This window comes from Bacillus rossius, chromosome 13 (assembly GCF_032445375.1).
Source record: "Bacillus rossius redtenbacheri isolate Brsri chromosome 13, Brsri_v3, whole genome shotgun sequence".
In the NCBI taxonomy this organism is placed as follows: domain Eukaryota; kingdom Metazoa; phylum Arthropoda; class Insecta; order Phasmatodea; family Bacillidae; genus Bacillus; species Bacillus rossius.
Window position 1 is genome coordinate 6,126,505 of NC_086340.1, and position 17,108 is coordinate 6,143,612.

Sequence of the window (17,108 nt, forward strand, 5' to 3'; positions counted from 1 at the left end):
GTGGCACCATAATTGTCAGAATGTGGTACCATAATTCTCAGTTATGTACCATAATTTGCAGTGTGATACCATAACTATCAGCAGTGCACCACAATTAGCATTATGTGGCACCATAAATCTCAATATCGTACCATAATTCGTATTGGGATACTGCTTTTCTCAGACGCGCACCGTAATTTGCGTACCATAATTCTCATCCGTGTACCATAATTTGCATTATGCGGTAGCATTATTGTCAGCAATGCACCACAATTTGCATTTTGGGTCACCATTATTCTTAGCATCGTACCATAATTTGTATTGTGATACTGTTTTTCTCAAATGTGTACCATAATTTGCGTTGTGTGGCACCATAATTATCAGTTGTTTACCATAACTTTCGGAAGTTGAACAATTATTATGGTACATGCATCATCTTTAAAAAGCATGTAAGGAATCGTACCATAATTATGGCATACAAAACAACAAAATAAAACAAATTTCCAAAACCGCACATAAACATATGCGTACCATACTAGTGGAAATTACAGTTTCCTTGATTAATGACTAGGAGCCATGGAGGGGGAAATCAGCTATAAAAAAGGAAACCATTATTGTAAACCAGTATTCCGGATATTTTCACACAGTCGCTAACATATTTTTCAACCAATTTTTAAAATTTTTTCCCCTCATTACCAAGCAGGGAGACATTAATTTCTAGATGTTAAGTTTTTTTTTTAATTTATTGTAAACAAACTCTTTTTTGCCTACTCTCTGTCAATAGCACAGATTTTAAAACATTAAAATTAGGTCGCCCAACTTCTTTAGTCCAGTTTTTGCATATCACTCTTAGAATGAAATTTTTTGTACCTTCTGAATTTCAAGGTCTCAGCAAGAATGAACGAATTATAGAATTACTGTTTAAAATTCATGATGGTACGAGGTATATCAGAGACGACGAGAAGTGGAATAGTAATGTGGAGCAAACGGGAATCGAACCCGGATAGCCACTGAGAACAGTGATACATTTGATCAACCTACCACGGTGGCCGCCCCCTGCAGCAACTTACTTGCAAAAAATTTGAACGGTTTTGATGGCGTGATTACTAGGGAAGTTCTGAATTTATTCTTCTATTTTAACCCCCCTTTATCTACCCTTTGCAGCAATAGTTGTGTGTATCAAAAATGTATTTCGACAAAAGTTTTTGGTATTACTCCTCCGAGTACGTTCAAATGGATGTGATATTTGACAAATATGTTCACGTGTCCTCAACATCATCAGTTCTGCTCTCAGCAAACACTCTTCCTCCAACTTTAATCTTTGTATGTGCCTGTCTCTTCTGAACTCACTGGGAGTCAAATCCTAATTTTCTCAAATTTCAATTCCGAGGAGTACCCCTCGAATCCGAATCTAGGTCTCTAGGGTCCAAATATTAATGTAAAAGAAATGAAAAATATTCACCATGGCGATGAAACATTTAAATCTTTAAGTGTTTGCTTCACAAACCGAGTTTACAGAATCAATAGATATTGAAATTGTACATGTTAAAAGTACATCTTGGGAAATGGTAAAAAAAAAAAAAAATAGGAATGCAGAAAAAATACTTCAGAGGTTATCAGTTTTGATTTTTTTTAAATTAACTTTAGTTCCTCTAATATTGTTCTTCGAATTATTTCCTTGAAATATTAAAGATTTGACGGTATTTGAGAATTTAACTGATCCATCCCTAGTTAAAACATTTAAAAAAATTGGTAACTTCCTAGCAGAGAGAATTATCATTCCGTGAAATTCTAAATAGGATCACTTTCCTTGAATTCCCTGATCGTGGTCAAAACTGGCTACGCAAATTCTTACTGAAGTACGGCCCATTACTCAACAAGTTAACAGAACGTCTCGGTGACCTTGAGGGGCAGCACTTCCTTGTTGACGCTGTGGAAGAAAGCCATGGCCTTGGTCCACGACAAGAGCCCTGCCACGTCGCCGCACACCCTCTTGGCTGTGTCCATGTGGTAGTCCTCCATCTCGAAGTAGGGCTTGAGGAGTTCCACCATCTCGTTGTTGATTATGTCCTTGGGGTAGTTCTGCAGCTGCAGCAGGAAAGTGGTGCTGGCCATCATCTGCAAGTCAAACCCAAACTTGAGCCGAAATTTCGGCTAAGTATGTCTTCATTTTTTTACTGTAAAGTGTTTCTACGTTGTTTATTTAAGGTAAAAATGTTGAAATACTGTCTCACATTGACTACCACAGATCCAGCTATTAATATCACATCAAAACAAAAAAAAATTTGATTGGCGTTAGTTTTCTAGAGAAAGTTCCATCCTCCCCAGAAGATCCGAACAAAGAGTACATTTGGCAGGAATTTTTGGTGAACATTTTCTTTTCGTTAAGCTAATCCACACTTCCCGACAAATTGCTGTAATACAAAGGACCATTATTACTTCTCCAAAAAGTAACTATTTTCTGAGATTGAAACCAGGAACCTTGTTAATGCAGATTTCAGATTTCAACCAAGTCAAACTATTTGTTGAAAAAAAAATTTGCCAGTTTGAGAGAAATGCAATGACATACTTCAGGACCATAGATAAGCCATATTTCAGAATATGCAAACTATTGAATTAGCAATAATAAAATGGACGGAAATAAAAAAAGCTTAAACACACAAACAAGTGGTAACTCTACAAAGATTGAAGAAATTCATGTTGAAGTTTGTAAAGCAAGCTATAACATGTGATTATGTTTAGTTAGGGCTCATTCCTGGCTGGGTCACCAAACAGCATGCATAACTTCAGGTAGACAACAACCTGTTTACAGACTGCTCAAAGATTCCTATCAGAATTTAAAAGAACCATACCAACTGTCCATAAATATATAAAAATTTAGGGTGTTTCTAGATATGAAGAATTTGTTACACAGAATTGAAAGAAACGTTAGTAGTACGGCACCTGTAGAAAAAAATGATGAATATAACAAACACTTAATATACATGACATATTAATTAAAAATTAAATTTATTTTATTATGCTAGCAAGCAAGTATGACTATTTCATAACATTAAAATAACCTCCCTGTTGGGGAATTATAAAGTGTTAGGGAGTCTCAGTGATGAGGGTAATTGCATCACGTACTCTACCATGAACTACAGGCCACCGCTTGCAAGTCCCGAAGAGAGGAGTTACCGACACTAAATACTGAATAATGCGCGCCAGTTGGGTGCCTGGGCGATAGAGACGAAGAGCCAGTTGACGCCTCTATAGCCCCCGCGAGGAACCGGGGTGGGAGTGGCGGAACAGCGCTGACCTTGAGGGACTCGGCCCACGAGGGCTTGGGGCAGGGGGCGGCGGGGTCGCCGATGACAGGGTGCAGCTTCCTCTGGAACAGGATCAGGACGCAGTCCATGATGCGCATGATGAGGTGCGGCGGCCGTCCCAGCTTGCGAACCGTCGCTGCGACACAGAACCCACGCGTCGTCAGCCTCCGCGCGCCAACCCTTTCATTTCATTCCCACACACTGCTTGTACACATGAACTAGGTTTGGATAATAATGCTCGCAGGCTTTCACGGCCATTGTCTGAAGGAAGTGGGGGCCTACCATTTATTCGAGTGTCCACTTCTCCGAATGACCACTTGTCTGAGCTCCTTTTGTTCGAAGGACCACTTGTCCGAGTGACCACTTGTCCGAGCGGCCAACTCTACGAGCTCTGAGGGGCGGATGGTGTAGCTTGCCTTCTGGGTTGTAGCTGAGTCCTTGGCGGATAATTCACCGACGTTTCGGTCGATATTGTAGTCGCCCATCATCAGGAATATGTTACCTAATGAGGTACCTACAGTAGGTAACTGCTCCCTGATGATGGCTACTGCAATGTCGACCGAAACATCTGTGAATTATTCGCCAAGGAAGTGGCTACAACCCAGAATCCAAGCTACTTTAGGTTTGGATAGTTGTTAAAGTCAAAATTTATGACCTAGGAGTAACTATCCAATCGGTAAAAAATATAACAAGACTGAGCAAGTGTAAAAAAATATTAAAATATTAAAATTTACAAAATGTCCATAAAAGAATGTCCCCGTTTCAATGGTAAATTATTACAATTTTTTTTAATTTTAGACTATTTACAACAAATAATACATAAAAGAACTGCATACAAACTGGCTCCACAGTCACCGATGCACGCTAGCAGGATACAACTGCATACACACTGGCTCCACAGACACCGATGCACACTAGCGGGATACAGGGATACAACTGCGTGCACACTGGCTCGACAGTCACCGATGTGCGCCGGCTTGATGGTGTTGAGGGCGGCCTCGGCCTCCTCCAGGGCCGGCTTGGCGGCCGCCAGCTTCTCCTCGGCGCGCGCCTTCTCCTGGGATATGAGCTCCACCAGCGCCTCTGCCTTCTCCTTCACCTTCATCACCTGGTTCTTCACCGTCTCCGCCTGCATCGCGCGCTCCGTCACCTCCACCAGCACCTGCGGCACGCGCCACCACCACCTGTGGTCGGAGCCCTCGAGCCCTCCCGATCTCATACTGACGCTGCCAAGCAACAATCCTGAGTTTCGTGGTGAACATTCAAAATAAAACACCTTAGGCCCAGTTAAATATAAAACAATTAAATTCATGTATAATACGATGATTTGTCGAGTGCAATATCTCCATTTAATTGACGCACGATATGTTTTGTAATGAGGAAATGGGATGATATACAGTTATTCAAATTGCTCCTGTTTTAGTGAACACATTTTCAACAACAATGCTAGCAGTATTATATCTTGGTTTCTGGTTGAGGTGCCGACAGTCATCTTGGATTATAACGTCACTGCGGCCATCTTGGATGACCTTGATGTTGGTGGCTATTTTGGATCGCATGGGAGTGGGTCATTCGTTTCCAAGATGGCGGTTGGCACCTCAACCAGGAACCAGGGCTCGGGAGAACCAAGCTATACTGCTGACAACCTTTTACGATTGGTATTTATTTCATAGAAACAAACATGAAGTGGAACTTTTGGGCATGATGAATAAATTAAAAAAAAAAGCAAATTATACTCATGGGCTAAGTTCAGGGGCGCAAATCTGTAGAATTCGCAAAGAGGGCCAGCTGCCTATATGCATGCAATACGGAGAAAACTTTTAAAAAAATATACAGAAAGTTTTCCATAAAACATACTATTGAAGTTTACGTTTATCAACCCCATTTCACAGTCACGATTATGCAAGTGCAAGCGGGCTTCTTAGTTCCCGAAGGTAAGTGGTTTGGGGTAATGTAATGTAAATAGAGAACGTAGTTTATCTGCTGTCGTGGAACGCGGAAGGCCGCCCAGAGACGGCAGGTCCGCGGCACAAACCTTCTCCGCCCTCTCGGAGGCCTGGGCCAGCTCCTGCTCCATGACGGCGAGGTCCTTCTTCAGCATCTCGACGGAGCACGACGCCTCCTCCAGCTTGGCCAGCCCCGTGTCCATGCGCTGGGCGCCGTCGTTCAGCTCCTGCTGCTTGTGCTGGTAGATATTCTTGTAGCCGGCGATGAAGTTCAGGTACGACTTGGGCGTGACGTGCGTCGCTCGGCGGAACCTGCGGAGAGGACGTCCCTCATCATCATCTGCTCGGGCCGCGTCGAGTGGACACCAGCACACCCATGAGTCATGTTGGCTCAGGCTCACAGTTGACATCAGCACATCCATGAAGGAAGGTCCCACATGAGATATGTTGGTTCAGGCTCACAATCAAAGCGCAGCTCACACGGTTTCAGACAAGCCCATGTTGTTTTCTCGCTTGCAAAATGGCAACTCTTGAGCATCAACCGTTCTGCGATTGACCAAGAGTGAATCAGTAATTTCAGTTCAACGTGCATTACGTTAAATGGTTGCCACATGCGACAGAGTTCTATCTCGCTGGACTCCACGTTCACCTGACACAACTCTGTCACGGCAGACAGCTCCCCGCTGGTAGTTCTCGGTGGACGGTTCGCCACTGCTAGGACTAGGCGGACCACTCACCACTGGTAGTGCTAGGTGGAGAGCTCACTGGCTGTACTCGGCTGACAGCTAGGACAGCTCACTGGCAGTACTCGGCGGACAGCTCACCGCTGGTAGTACTCGGCGGACGTGACGGCCACCACATCCTGGATGGAGCCGAGCGCGTCCACCAGGTCGTCCTTCACCTTGGGCGTGCACGCGATCTCGAAGTCGGAGAGGAAGTGCTGCGCCACCAGCACCAGCGCGTCGCGCGGCCACGGCTGGAACCAGTCGATGGTGCAGCCCGACACCAGCGCCGGGAAGCGCATCGCCCGGTTGCGGAACTTCTCGCCCACCTGCGGCCGTCCACAACGTGGAGCATTCATCAAGAGATCAGGAAAGTATGTAGATGGAGCATTAAGCCAGGGACAAGGAAAGTATCTAGATGGAGCAATAAGTAAGAGATTAGGAAAATATGCAGATTGAGCATTAAGCCAGAGATCAGGAAAGTATGCTGATGGAGCATTAAGCCAGAGATCAGGAAAGTATGCTGATGGAGCATTAAGCCAGAGATCAGGAAAGTATGCTGATGGAGCATTAAGCCAGAGATGAGGGAAGTATGCAGATGGAGCATTAAGCCAGAGATGAGGGAAGAATGCAGATGGAACATTAAGCCAGAGATGAGGGAAGTATGCAGATGGAGCATTAAGCCAGAGATGAGGGAAGAATGCAGAGCCTGGCAGCCCTCAGTGGGGAGTGGTGATAATCCCCTTGGCATCCAGGCTAACGGGACTCCTGGAGGGTGCGCCACATTCCAGCCCCAGGGGTGTACACACCCACCGACAGGACAAGCTCCTGTTGATAGCCGCGTGGTGGGCGTAGCGCGACAGATGTGTGGGCGATGTACCGCCACACAGCATTAAGCCACAGATTAGGAAAGGATACATTCCTATGTACCTTCTAAGCATTTTTTGCACAGAGACATCATAAAATGTCATTTTTGCATTTGGTGAAAACAGCATTACCTGTAGAATAATTATATAACACTTTAATGTACATGTCACCAGAAAAAAAAAGTGAGCGAGCCTTTCTGTACTCGCCAGTGACAATATTGCCTTACCGGTGAAAAACAAAACACGACATGCAGGTTCTGACATGTTCTGTTCAGGAAGTACTCCATCACTAACTCATTGTTTAGCGTGCGTTTGGGATTCTCCCTTTTCATGACAGGAGTTAGTTCCGAAATGATTTCTTGTTGTTCATCTCGCGTAAATAAGTTTGAGATTACACCTGAAATAAAAAATAATATGCATGAATTAAATTTTAATTTTAATTAACGCATGGTGGTAACACAAAGAGTCACCAAAACTTTATTTGCTTTAAGAGAGCAGCTTGAATCGCAATTTAAAACTTAGGTTTATCATCAACTTTTTTTCCTTCCTTTTTATAATTCAAAAAATTTCTGTAGATAACTTAAAAAGTAGAAAAAAGTTCCGTTAAAATTTTGATTTACACTCACAACAAATGAAAGTCGCCCGAGCATATGATACATATTTAAAATTCAGATTATCTTGATTACAGCGTATATGACATCAATGTAATTGTGTATGTTAGCCATTATGGAAAACTGATAAATGATGCAAATAGAGACGAATTAAATACTTAACCTGATGACAATATATTATTGAGATATTCCAAAAACCCTTCTTCTTTGATGTCCAAATCGGTGAAAATGAAGGTCGTTCCTTTTCCTTGAACTCCGCAACTTCTGTACAGGAATTTCAGGTCTTCCAGGAAATTGGCCACATTGTAAGACCTGCAATACAACAATGTATCTAAGTACCTAAGTTTTACTCGTTTTTATTAGACATTTCTGAATATAAAATATGTTAGAATTAAGTGTATTTAGTTTGATGCCGCATAATTAGTTTTCTCATACTTGATCTAATATAAAATCCGAGACTTAAACTACTGTTGGTTTACGCTAATCATCGTAGGCAAATAAACAAGGAATGAACAGCAAAGATGAATATATAAACAGGCGGGAAACAAGTCAATTACAGCTAATGTCAAATGTTACACAACTAGGTAACACACAGGAATCCGTGTAATTTAGTTGGAAAAACTATCATCACAGACGAACACAGTATGATCTCAACGACGAGACAGTTGAGTTGCAACATAACGTCACAACTGTTTAGCCCAAGCCGTCACCGTTGTCTCATCCAAGATTATCTGTTCAGGTTTGATAGTTGGGTTCGTCTGTTTTGTCACTTTTGTTGTACAACTGCCGTCGTTTTTTTTCTTCTGTACTAACTGGGTTTGTTACAACTGTCTTGTCTCTCGTCGTTGTATGCATACTGTCTTCTTCTGTGCTGGCGAAAATGATGAATAAAATTCCTTCTACGTTATTCTCTGTATTGTCTAAGCATGTAAAACAATTGATATCAACTGATTATGTTTTATTTTCCTTGTTGTTTCTGTGTTCATTTTTCTTTTCAAGTACATCCCTGCCTTTTATTTTTAATCTGTGACGACCAGCAATCTGGTACGTCTAAGATGTCAATGGTGTTACCCATCGGGGGGAATCACTCAAAGAACGTATCCCTGGTGCTCGCACCCAACTGAGTGACAGGTAACCAACAATGTGGTACGTCTAAGATGTCGTGTTAAATCAAAGATGTTACCCATCGGGGGTAATCACTCAAAGAACGTATCCCTGGTGCTCGCACCCAACTGAGTGACAGGTAACCAGCAATGTGGTACGTCTAAGATGTCGTGTTAAATCAAAGATGTTACCCATCGGGGGAATCACTCAAAGAACGTATCCCTGGTGCTCGCACCCAACTGAGTGACAGGTAACCAACAATGTGGTACGTCTAAGATGTCGTGTTAAATCAAAGATGTTACCCATCGGGGGAATCACTCAAAGAACGTATCCCTGGTGCTCGCACCCAATTGAGTGACAGGTAACCAGCAATGTGGTACGTCTAAGATGTCGTGTTAAATCAAAGATGTTACCCATCGGGGGAATCACTCAAAGAACGTATCCCTGGTGCTCGCACCCAACTGGGCGACAGGTGACCCACCTGGTGAGAGTGATCTGGAAGGTCTTGTACCCGGCAATGAAGGACGAGAGCTTCGTGAGAGACTGATTGCCGGAGACCCCCACCCCCACCAGAATCACTCAAAGAACGTATCCCTGGTGCTCGCACCCAACTGGGCGACAGGTAACCCACCTGGTGAGAGTGATCTGGAAGGTCTTGTACCCGGCAATGAAGGACGAGAGCTTCGTGAGAGACTGCTTGCCGGATCCGCCCACCCCCACCAGCATCACGTTGCCTCGAGGGTGCCGGATCACTCGGGAGATCTGCGGACAGTCACTCAACACACGATATATCTGCGCCTCGGAGGCATAACACACTATGTCCACTTTTTACCGTTTGAAGTCCTTTCCAGTGGCATACTTCAATAAGATCAGATTTACGATGTAAAATAATTCAAATATTATGTAAAGAAATTACTTAAGTAAAGAAGCCAGGTACTATATAAAATTCCTTTAACTGTTTTGATTAAAAATATGATTTATGTGATATAATATATTATGCCTCTGAGGTATACATATGGGAGAGGACATGAAGTGAGGCGGAAGCGGGCTGGTAGAGGACCGGAAGCAGACTTGTAGAGGACCGGAAGTGAACAGGAAGCGGACTTGTAGAGGACCGGAAGTGAACAGGAAGCAGACAGGATGTGAACTGGAAGCGGACTTGTAGAGGGCAGGAAGTGAGCCGGAAGCGGAATTGTAGAGGACCAGAAGTGAACCGGAAGCGGACTTGTAGATGACCGGAAGTTGACTTTAGAGGACCGGAAGTGAACAGGAAGCGGACTTTAGAGAACCGGAAGTGAACAGGAAGCGGACTTGTAGAGGACCGGAAGTGGGCTTGCAGATGGCCGGAAGTGAACCGGAAGCGGGCTTGTAGAGGACCGGAAGCGGTCTTGTAGAGGGCCGGATGCGGGCCGGCACAGCGCGGCGAGTAGGCGCTCACCTTGACGAGGTGCAGCATGGCGTCCGGGAAGAAGACCAGGTCCATGCCGGCGCCGCGCACCATCTCGTTGAACTGCGACAGGAACATGTCGAGGCGCTCCATGAGCTCGCTGTAGTCGTACACGGGCTCGTACACCTTGGGCAGCTCCATGTCCGCATCCTCTCCCTCCTCCCCCGTGGGCTCCGGGGCGTCCCTGCACCCCACTCAGCCCTCCACAAGCTAGCCGGTCACACAACACCTGGGATAACATCTGGTGCTCTTCGTTTATTTCATGTGCACGTGCTGTCACCTTTGGAACAACTGGTGTAAAACAACAAAAAAAAAACCTCTTAAATTTGTTGTCAGTTAGACCCCTGTATATATTCCCGCATGGAAATTAAACAATGACTAGTCCCGTGACCCGAGTTTATCAAAATTATGACCCAGCAACACACTGAACTATTTAAAATTCACCACATTTTGTAATATTATATTACCAGTATTATAACTTTAACTCCACAACGAAGTCATAGGAGGAGAAGGCGGCGAGTTATTGCTGCAGCGTAAATCTGTAGGATTCGCAAGGGTGGTTTGGGCCCAAGGAAATAAGTCTAGGAAATAAAATTGGTTGTCTGTAAAGTCGGTTTACGGACGATAGTTTAACGTGACAACGTCATAACAAAACATTGATGAAATGATTGCATACTTTTATGAATAAAATTGAGTCATTTTTATTGAATTATCACTATTTATTATGGATACAAAGAGGGAGTGAAATAAAATCTACAATTTAATTGATAAATTTACTTTTATTTGCACTCATTAATTCAAATATATTTATTACTTTAACGAAGAGATTATTTAAACTATAACTTATTACATGTTTGCTATTTAACTTCTTCCAATCTGTGTTATTCTGTTAAGGATAGGACGATGATAGGAAAAGTAGGAAACGAATGGGAGTGTTTCAAGTTTAATGTGCCTCGAAAAAGTCAAATCGATGGTTGTTCCAATCGAGTGGAAGAGAGATAGATGCGGCGCAAGCGTACAATGAGCGTAACGGGACACAGCGTTACGGGACACTTTTTTGTGCGTGCAGACGGCGTTCATCGATTTAATAGACGCTCGTCACGTCAAAAAGGGCATGGCTCGAGAGTTTTACACGTGGTGGTTTCTGCCGACACGAGTCACGATTTTTTCAAGTGCAAGCGGACTGCCTCAGTGAGGGGGCTTCTTAATTCCACGGGGCTGCTTCCCCCCCCCCCCCCCCAACGTATCTACGATCATGTCTACAGTCATTTTGCCACCCTTAAATGATCGCTCTAATTCCCTCATCGCCTCCAGCATATAAAATGGAGTAGATGTGTGTGCTAAGGTACGAAGAATTTTTAAGGGCGAGGGGGATGGGAGAGCTGTGAATAACACATGATTTTACTGTCCACTTTTTTTTTTATAGAAGCACAGATGCAGAGACATGGTAGTGGTGAACCTTTTTCAGTGAGGTTTGTCACTGTACGTTAATCTTAAAATGACAGAAATCACATTAAAAATGTTTGGAAAGTCACAATACTATATTTAAAATTCTATAGAACATCACCTAACATAAGAATTATAGCAAAGAAAAAATTGGTTTATTTGAATTTTTGGTGTGAAGTTGAAGATATTTCAAAAGGTGGTCTTATATAATAATAAACGGGTAGTTTAACGATTGGATTTTGCAGAATTAAACTTATATTATATTTCGCTTATTTTTTGTTACATTTCCCGAGATTATATATAAATATACAACATTATGTTTTATTTAATAATAATAATACAGTAGAAATTTAAAAAAAAATATCAGAAGTAGAATACATGTGAAAACTGGTGAAATCCAATTGTAGCAATAAGATATGACAAATAAAAAGATGTCATACATCATAATAATTTTGATTCACAGTAGGCGGAAATATAAGTAGAAAGACACAGAAAATAATTTTTTTTTTTTTCATACCTCATGAAGTCGACGAATACTGGATTGGGTTTCGCCATTTCCCAATACGATGGTCCCAGTACTTCAGTAACGACGTTTTCAAGCTCTTTGTCGAACCACTCCTTATCCGATGTTAGCGTGAGTCTGAAATGTTTGTCAGGAAATTTAAAAAACAAAATAAGCAGAAGCAAATTTTTTGGTTATGCATATTTTGAAAAAAAAATAAAATAAAATTCATTTATAAAGACACATTTTTTTAAAAAATTAACATAGCATTATTCCACGCATATTGATTTAAACTTTTGGACTTTACAAATAGATTTAGTCAGAAATTTTTAAAATAACAGAAAATGAGTAATTTTTACTTTCTTTTTTTTGTGATTGGAATGTGCGGTGTTATCACCCAGTTGAATATAAACCTTTTAGCATTTACTTCTTTATCAATTACAGTTATATAAATGTTAGTAAAATTACGCTACACTTAAAAAAATAAACTGTACTTTATACAAGGAAATTCCTTTGGAAAGTTGGTTGCCAAACAATATCACTTGTGAAACTTCAAGGCGGAGCTTGGTGAAATTTCAAATGGTACAAAGCTCTGCATTACAATTTCACAAGCGATATCGTTTGGCAACTGAGTTTCCCGAGGACCGACCTTGTAAAATTACAAAAGTGTGTCTGTGTTTGTTCATCCACCCAGCAGTGTGCCCTGATACGTTCAAGTACTAGTGATAAACGCCCCCCCCCCCTCCCCCAAGTCATTTCACGATCATCCCAGTCAGTTGTCTCGGAACGGAAGCGGAAAAGGCCCCCACATTCGACTACGGGCCCTGGACCCAGAATCGGAGACGGGTTCACCCCCTCTCCCTCCAACCACCGTGCTACGTTATAATAATTGCATGGTTGTTTCTTACCTAAACTCTCTTTTAGAATGTTATTCAACCTGAAAAATACAGGGTATAATTATGGTTACTATTTCATAAGTCCAAAAACTAAACTTTGTTTATATAAAAATTCTTTAACTTTAAAATAACCACAGCGAGTATTTATATTTATTTCACACACTATATAAATATTAAAATAGTTACAGAAAAATAAAATTAGCTGTAGGTGTGTAAAAATCTTCTAAAATTTCACTGGATGAAAAAAAAATTCAATTTTTTTTTAGTTTTTAAAATATTATAATAGTTGAAAAGTTTAAAAATAAAAACAGGGCTGGGTCCGGGTTCTGGAAGGAACCCAGGGGGCCACCCAGTTCCCACCCTCGTGCGGGCCATGAGTGTGGCGGTGCAAGTCCCTGGCTGTTCGAGACGGCCGCACCCCACCTGTCCGAGATGACCCTGGAGCACTCGTGCTTCCACAGGATGAGCAGCACCGCCTCGCTGTCCACCACGGTGCTCAAGGTGCCGACCATGCCCTGCCAGACGCGCGACAGGTCCCTCAGGCTGAACACGTAGTGGAACTTGGCCGGAGTCGGCAGCAGCTGGGCCTGAGCAGACGACGGCGTCTCGTCACTTATGGCCTCCAAAACTGATGGTGATCCCTCTTCCCCTTTTTTTCCCCCGAATTGAAAACCACTCTTTCTAGTCACTGATCAATAGTTACAACCTTGTGATAATGTGTAGATACATGAAACGGAAGCAAAATAAATCAATGAGCTGACATGCCCGAAACACACGTTTCTCCATAAACTTGTACAGGTCAATGGACATACAAATTTAAATTCCATTACTCACTCGAGTTCTTTGCCACAAAATCCTCGTCAGCGAGATGAGCTTCTTGACCAAGGCGCGGACCTCGGCGGAGAAACCCCGCTTGGAGTTGTAGTGGCCTTCCCCGATCACGTGGAATATCTTGTCGATGGACTCGTCTGAGGGCAGCGTGCAGTTGAAGACGCAGAACTGGCGCTTCAGCCTCTCGGGGATGTCGTTGCGTCCGCCTCCTGCAAGCAGTGACGTCGCCGCTGCCTTCACAGTCGGCGGGCTTTGCGCCGTTCCTCACCCGCGGGATCTTCCTCGATCTTTACATCTTGGTGGCACCGCCAGTGACCACACAAGTGCGAGGTTTAGTCTCGAAAAACTGTCGAAAACAACGTTCACAGCACAAACCAATAAACATGATCCAACTGTCTGTCCGTCCATCAAAAGTATGAGCTTGCCAAGTTTTTTGACTGGTGGATGGATGGAATTATTTAGGGCAGCTGATTGACTGGGATAACGTGACCTAACAAGCACTCAAGGGAGGACTAAGGTCCAAATACTGTTTGACGAGAAGAATACACAGGCTAGTTGGACTTCTTTTCAGCCATTAATGACGGTTTATTGAGGGTGGGAATGTGTCACTCCCAGAGAGATGCACCATCAGAGAGGTATAGGAGTGTTATATTGTGATATTTGCATGAGCCACTGATGAAATTAATGGGTGAAATAAACTGGAGTACCCCGAGAAAATCCCCACTGGTTGGTGGCGACGCACAGCTATTTTTCCACTTGCAAAAATTCTGGATTGATCCCTATGGGGATCGAACCCTGTTGCCTTTATGAAAGGATATAGGATGACTTCACAATGTCAGCCCAGCAGTGAGAGAAAATAAGCAAGCGACCCAGAAAAAATTTATGATCTTTACTAAGAATTTCCCATAAAAAATCTTCTTTGAAATCAGCTGATTTTTGGTTTAAAATGTATTTAAATTTTATGGACATTAAATACCATGGGTCTGTTCCAGTAAGTTTTCATCAAAAACTATTACCTTATTTCACGGCCCCCACAAGGGTGGGGCTGGGTGGACCCGGGCCCAGCCCTGTTTTTTTTTAATGTTTAACTATTATAATTGTTTTACAAACTAGAACAAACATAATGCATATTTTATAAATAAAGCTTAGTTTGGACTTATAAAATAGTAACCATAATTATACTGTATATTTTCAGGTTAAATAACATTCTCAAAAGAGTGTAGGTAAAAAATAAATATGGAATTATAACAGAGCACGTGACTGTATAATTTTAGGGGGGGGGGGGGGGGACAGGGGACCCGTCTCCGATCCTGGGTCCAAGGCCCGTAATCGAATGTGGGGGCCCATGCCTTATTTTGATCAAGCTCTCGAATCGCAATGCGTGCACAACCTACCTGGCTGTCCCATAGCCGCTACGAACAACATGTCCACGATGGTTGTGAATTCCCCTGGCTTCTCCAGACTGTAGAAACCGTTCATGTCCATCGTCTGGCGGACGATTTCGTTGGTGATCTGGTCCCCCCACTCGTTGATCTCCGGCAGGTTGATGTCATCGATGAACACCACCATCTTCTTGCCTCCCGGAGGACCGAAGGTGTTGCCCATCCTCTTCTCCATGTAGCTCTCGATCGTCTTCTGCGGACAAGCGTGGCACAGATTCATTCGGCGCACTACTAAATCTCTGTTTCAGCTATAATCATCAATATCATTAAATAAAGGTATAAGTTATTAACTCCAAGTTAATCAAGTTCAATTGGAGGTAACTTATCCACTGGAAGTGATTGGTCAAAAGTGTCAAAAAAGCAGTCTTATGGAAGTATATACTAAAGAGGAGGAAGGAGAGGCATGTTTAAGTTTTTTTTCTTCAAGTATCTGCTACAGAGGTGGAGATTAACACACTGAAAGTTTCGTTTGAAGTGTGAAAAAGCAGTCGTATTAAAGTATCCACTGAGGAGAATAATGTAGATGTGTTTGGATTGTTTGTTTTGGAAGTCGTTCTGATGCATCCACCGAATAGAGGAGAACGGCTATACGTGGTAAAGAGAGTATCAAAGATATCAGCATAACATTAATTGAAAATTTTTGCAATTTCATTGGAGGGAAAATGAATTTAAAAATTCGCTTTTAGGTATATAAGTGAGAAACTTAGTGGTCAACCTAAAAAAAAATGATTGACACCGCCTTGACCCTGTTTATATTCTGGATGTGTTCCATTATGTCAGCCCTGACAATGGCAAGTGTCCACATGAAAGATATTCTGCATTTGGAAGTCAACATCTTTTTTTTCAGGTAGGGTGTGGCTTCTGCTCACCTGGAACTGGTAGGGCGTGGCCTCAGCTCACCTGGAACTGGTAGGACGAGACCTCAGCTCACCTGGAACTGGCAGGGCATGGCCTCAGCTCACCTGCAAAAGGTAGGATGTTGCCTCAGCTCACCTGGCACTGGTAGGAGGCCTAAGCTCACCTGGAACTGGCAGGGCATGGGCTCAGCTCACCTGTAACAGGTAGGATGTTGGCTCAGCTCACCTGGAACTGGCAGGACGAGGCCTCATCTCACCTGGAACTGGCAGGACGAGGCCTAAGCTCACCTGTAACTGGTAGGATGTTGCCCCAACTCACCTGGAACTGGCAGGACGAGGCCTCTGCTAACCTGGAACTGGCAGGACGAGGCCTCTGCTCACCTGGAACTGGTAGGACGAGGCCTCAGCTCACCTGGAACTGGTAGGGCGTGGTGGCCGACGAGAAGTTGAAGGAGCGGTTGAGGCAGACCTCCGGGCTGGACCTCTTCATGTAGGCCTTCATCATGACGGTCTTGGCGGAGCCCTGCTCGCCGATGAGCAGCACGGAGCGCTCCTGCTTGGCGACCGCGTGCACCAGGTAGCTGGTGCGCACGCTGTCGATGACCGGCACCAGGATGTTGCTGTAGTCTGGCGTGCTGTTCTCCGGGTAGCTGTAGGTGCCCATCAGGGTGTTCCAGTGCTCCCACCTGCCTGTCGACCAGAACACCCGCCGCACGCTCACATCCCGCTTCCGTGTCGGTACTTACCAGGCCCACAGTGGGAGGGAGGGGGGGGGGCTTGCACTGGTGGTGTCCTGGGGTATTCGGCGGCTGGAGGTTCTCCAGTGGCGTAGCATGTTGGGATGGGTTCCTCAACCTCTGTGCGTAGCCGTTGGCCTTCAGAACTGTGCCGCGTCTGAATAACGGAAATATTCCAGGTCCATTGGGGGGGCCCCATGGGAGGTCACTCCTGCCATGTAAAAACAGATCCACCTCGGTGTTCTTTCGATTCAGCCCACTAGGGAGCAGGTACGGAGCCCCGGTGCGCACAGCTAATAAATCTTGTGAAAACATGACATTCCGCTTAAGACAACTCCCCGTCCACAGAACTGGCAGATTTCAACACAAATTAGGGTTGAACGTTTTTAAATGGAGAGCCAGCTCAACATTTCC

The 17,108-nt window shown here is 43.7% G+C and overlaps 1 protein-coding gene across 1 annotated transcript in view; it reads right to left on the reverse strand.

The window, feature by feature from the left end:
* The window catches only part of LOC134538143 (dynein axonemal heavy chain 5), a 141,426-nt gene that overhangs the window by 32,069 nt on the left and 92,249 nt on the right, over window positions 1–17,108 (reverse strand). The window contains exons 34-47 of the mRNA XM_063379183.1: window positions 16,370–16,647; window positions 15,053–15,293; window positions 13,662–13,867; window positions 13,251–13,414; window positions 11,947–12,069; window positions 9,975–10,167; window positions 9,168–9,298; window positions 7,596–7,744; window positions 7,049–7,218; window positions 6,058–6,284; window positions 5,323–5,545; window positions 4,251–4,449; window positions 3,278–3,423; window positions 1,882–2,097 (exon numbers count right to left, since the gene is read on the reverse strand). Coding sequence (XP_063235253.1) covers window positions 1,882–2,097; window positions 3,278–3,423; window positions 4,251–4,449; window positions 5,323–5,545; window positions 6,058–6,284; window positions 7,049–7,218; window positions 7,596–7,744; window positions 9,168–9,298; window positions 9,975–10,167; window positions 11,947–12,069; window positions 13,251–13,414; window positions 13,662–13,867; window positions 15,053–15,293; window positions 16,370–16,647 — 2,666 coding nt within the window. The remainder of the gene's footprint in view (window positions 1–1,881; window positions 2,098–3,277; window positions 3,424–4,250; window positions 4,450–5,322; window positions 5,546–6,057; window positions 6,285–7,048; window positions 7,219–7,595; window positions 7,745–9,167; window positions 9,299–9,974; window positions 10,168–11,946; window positions 12,070–13,250; window positions 13,415–13,661; window positions 13,868–15,052; window positions 15,294–16,369; window positions 16,648–17,108) is intronic.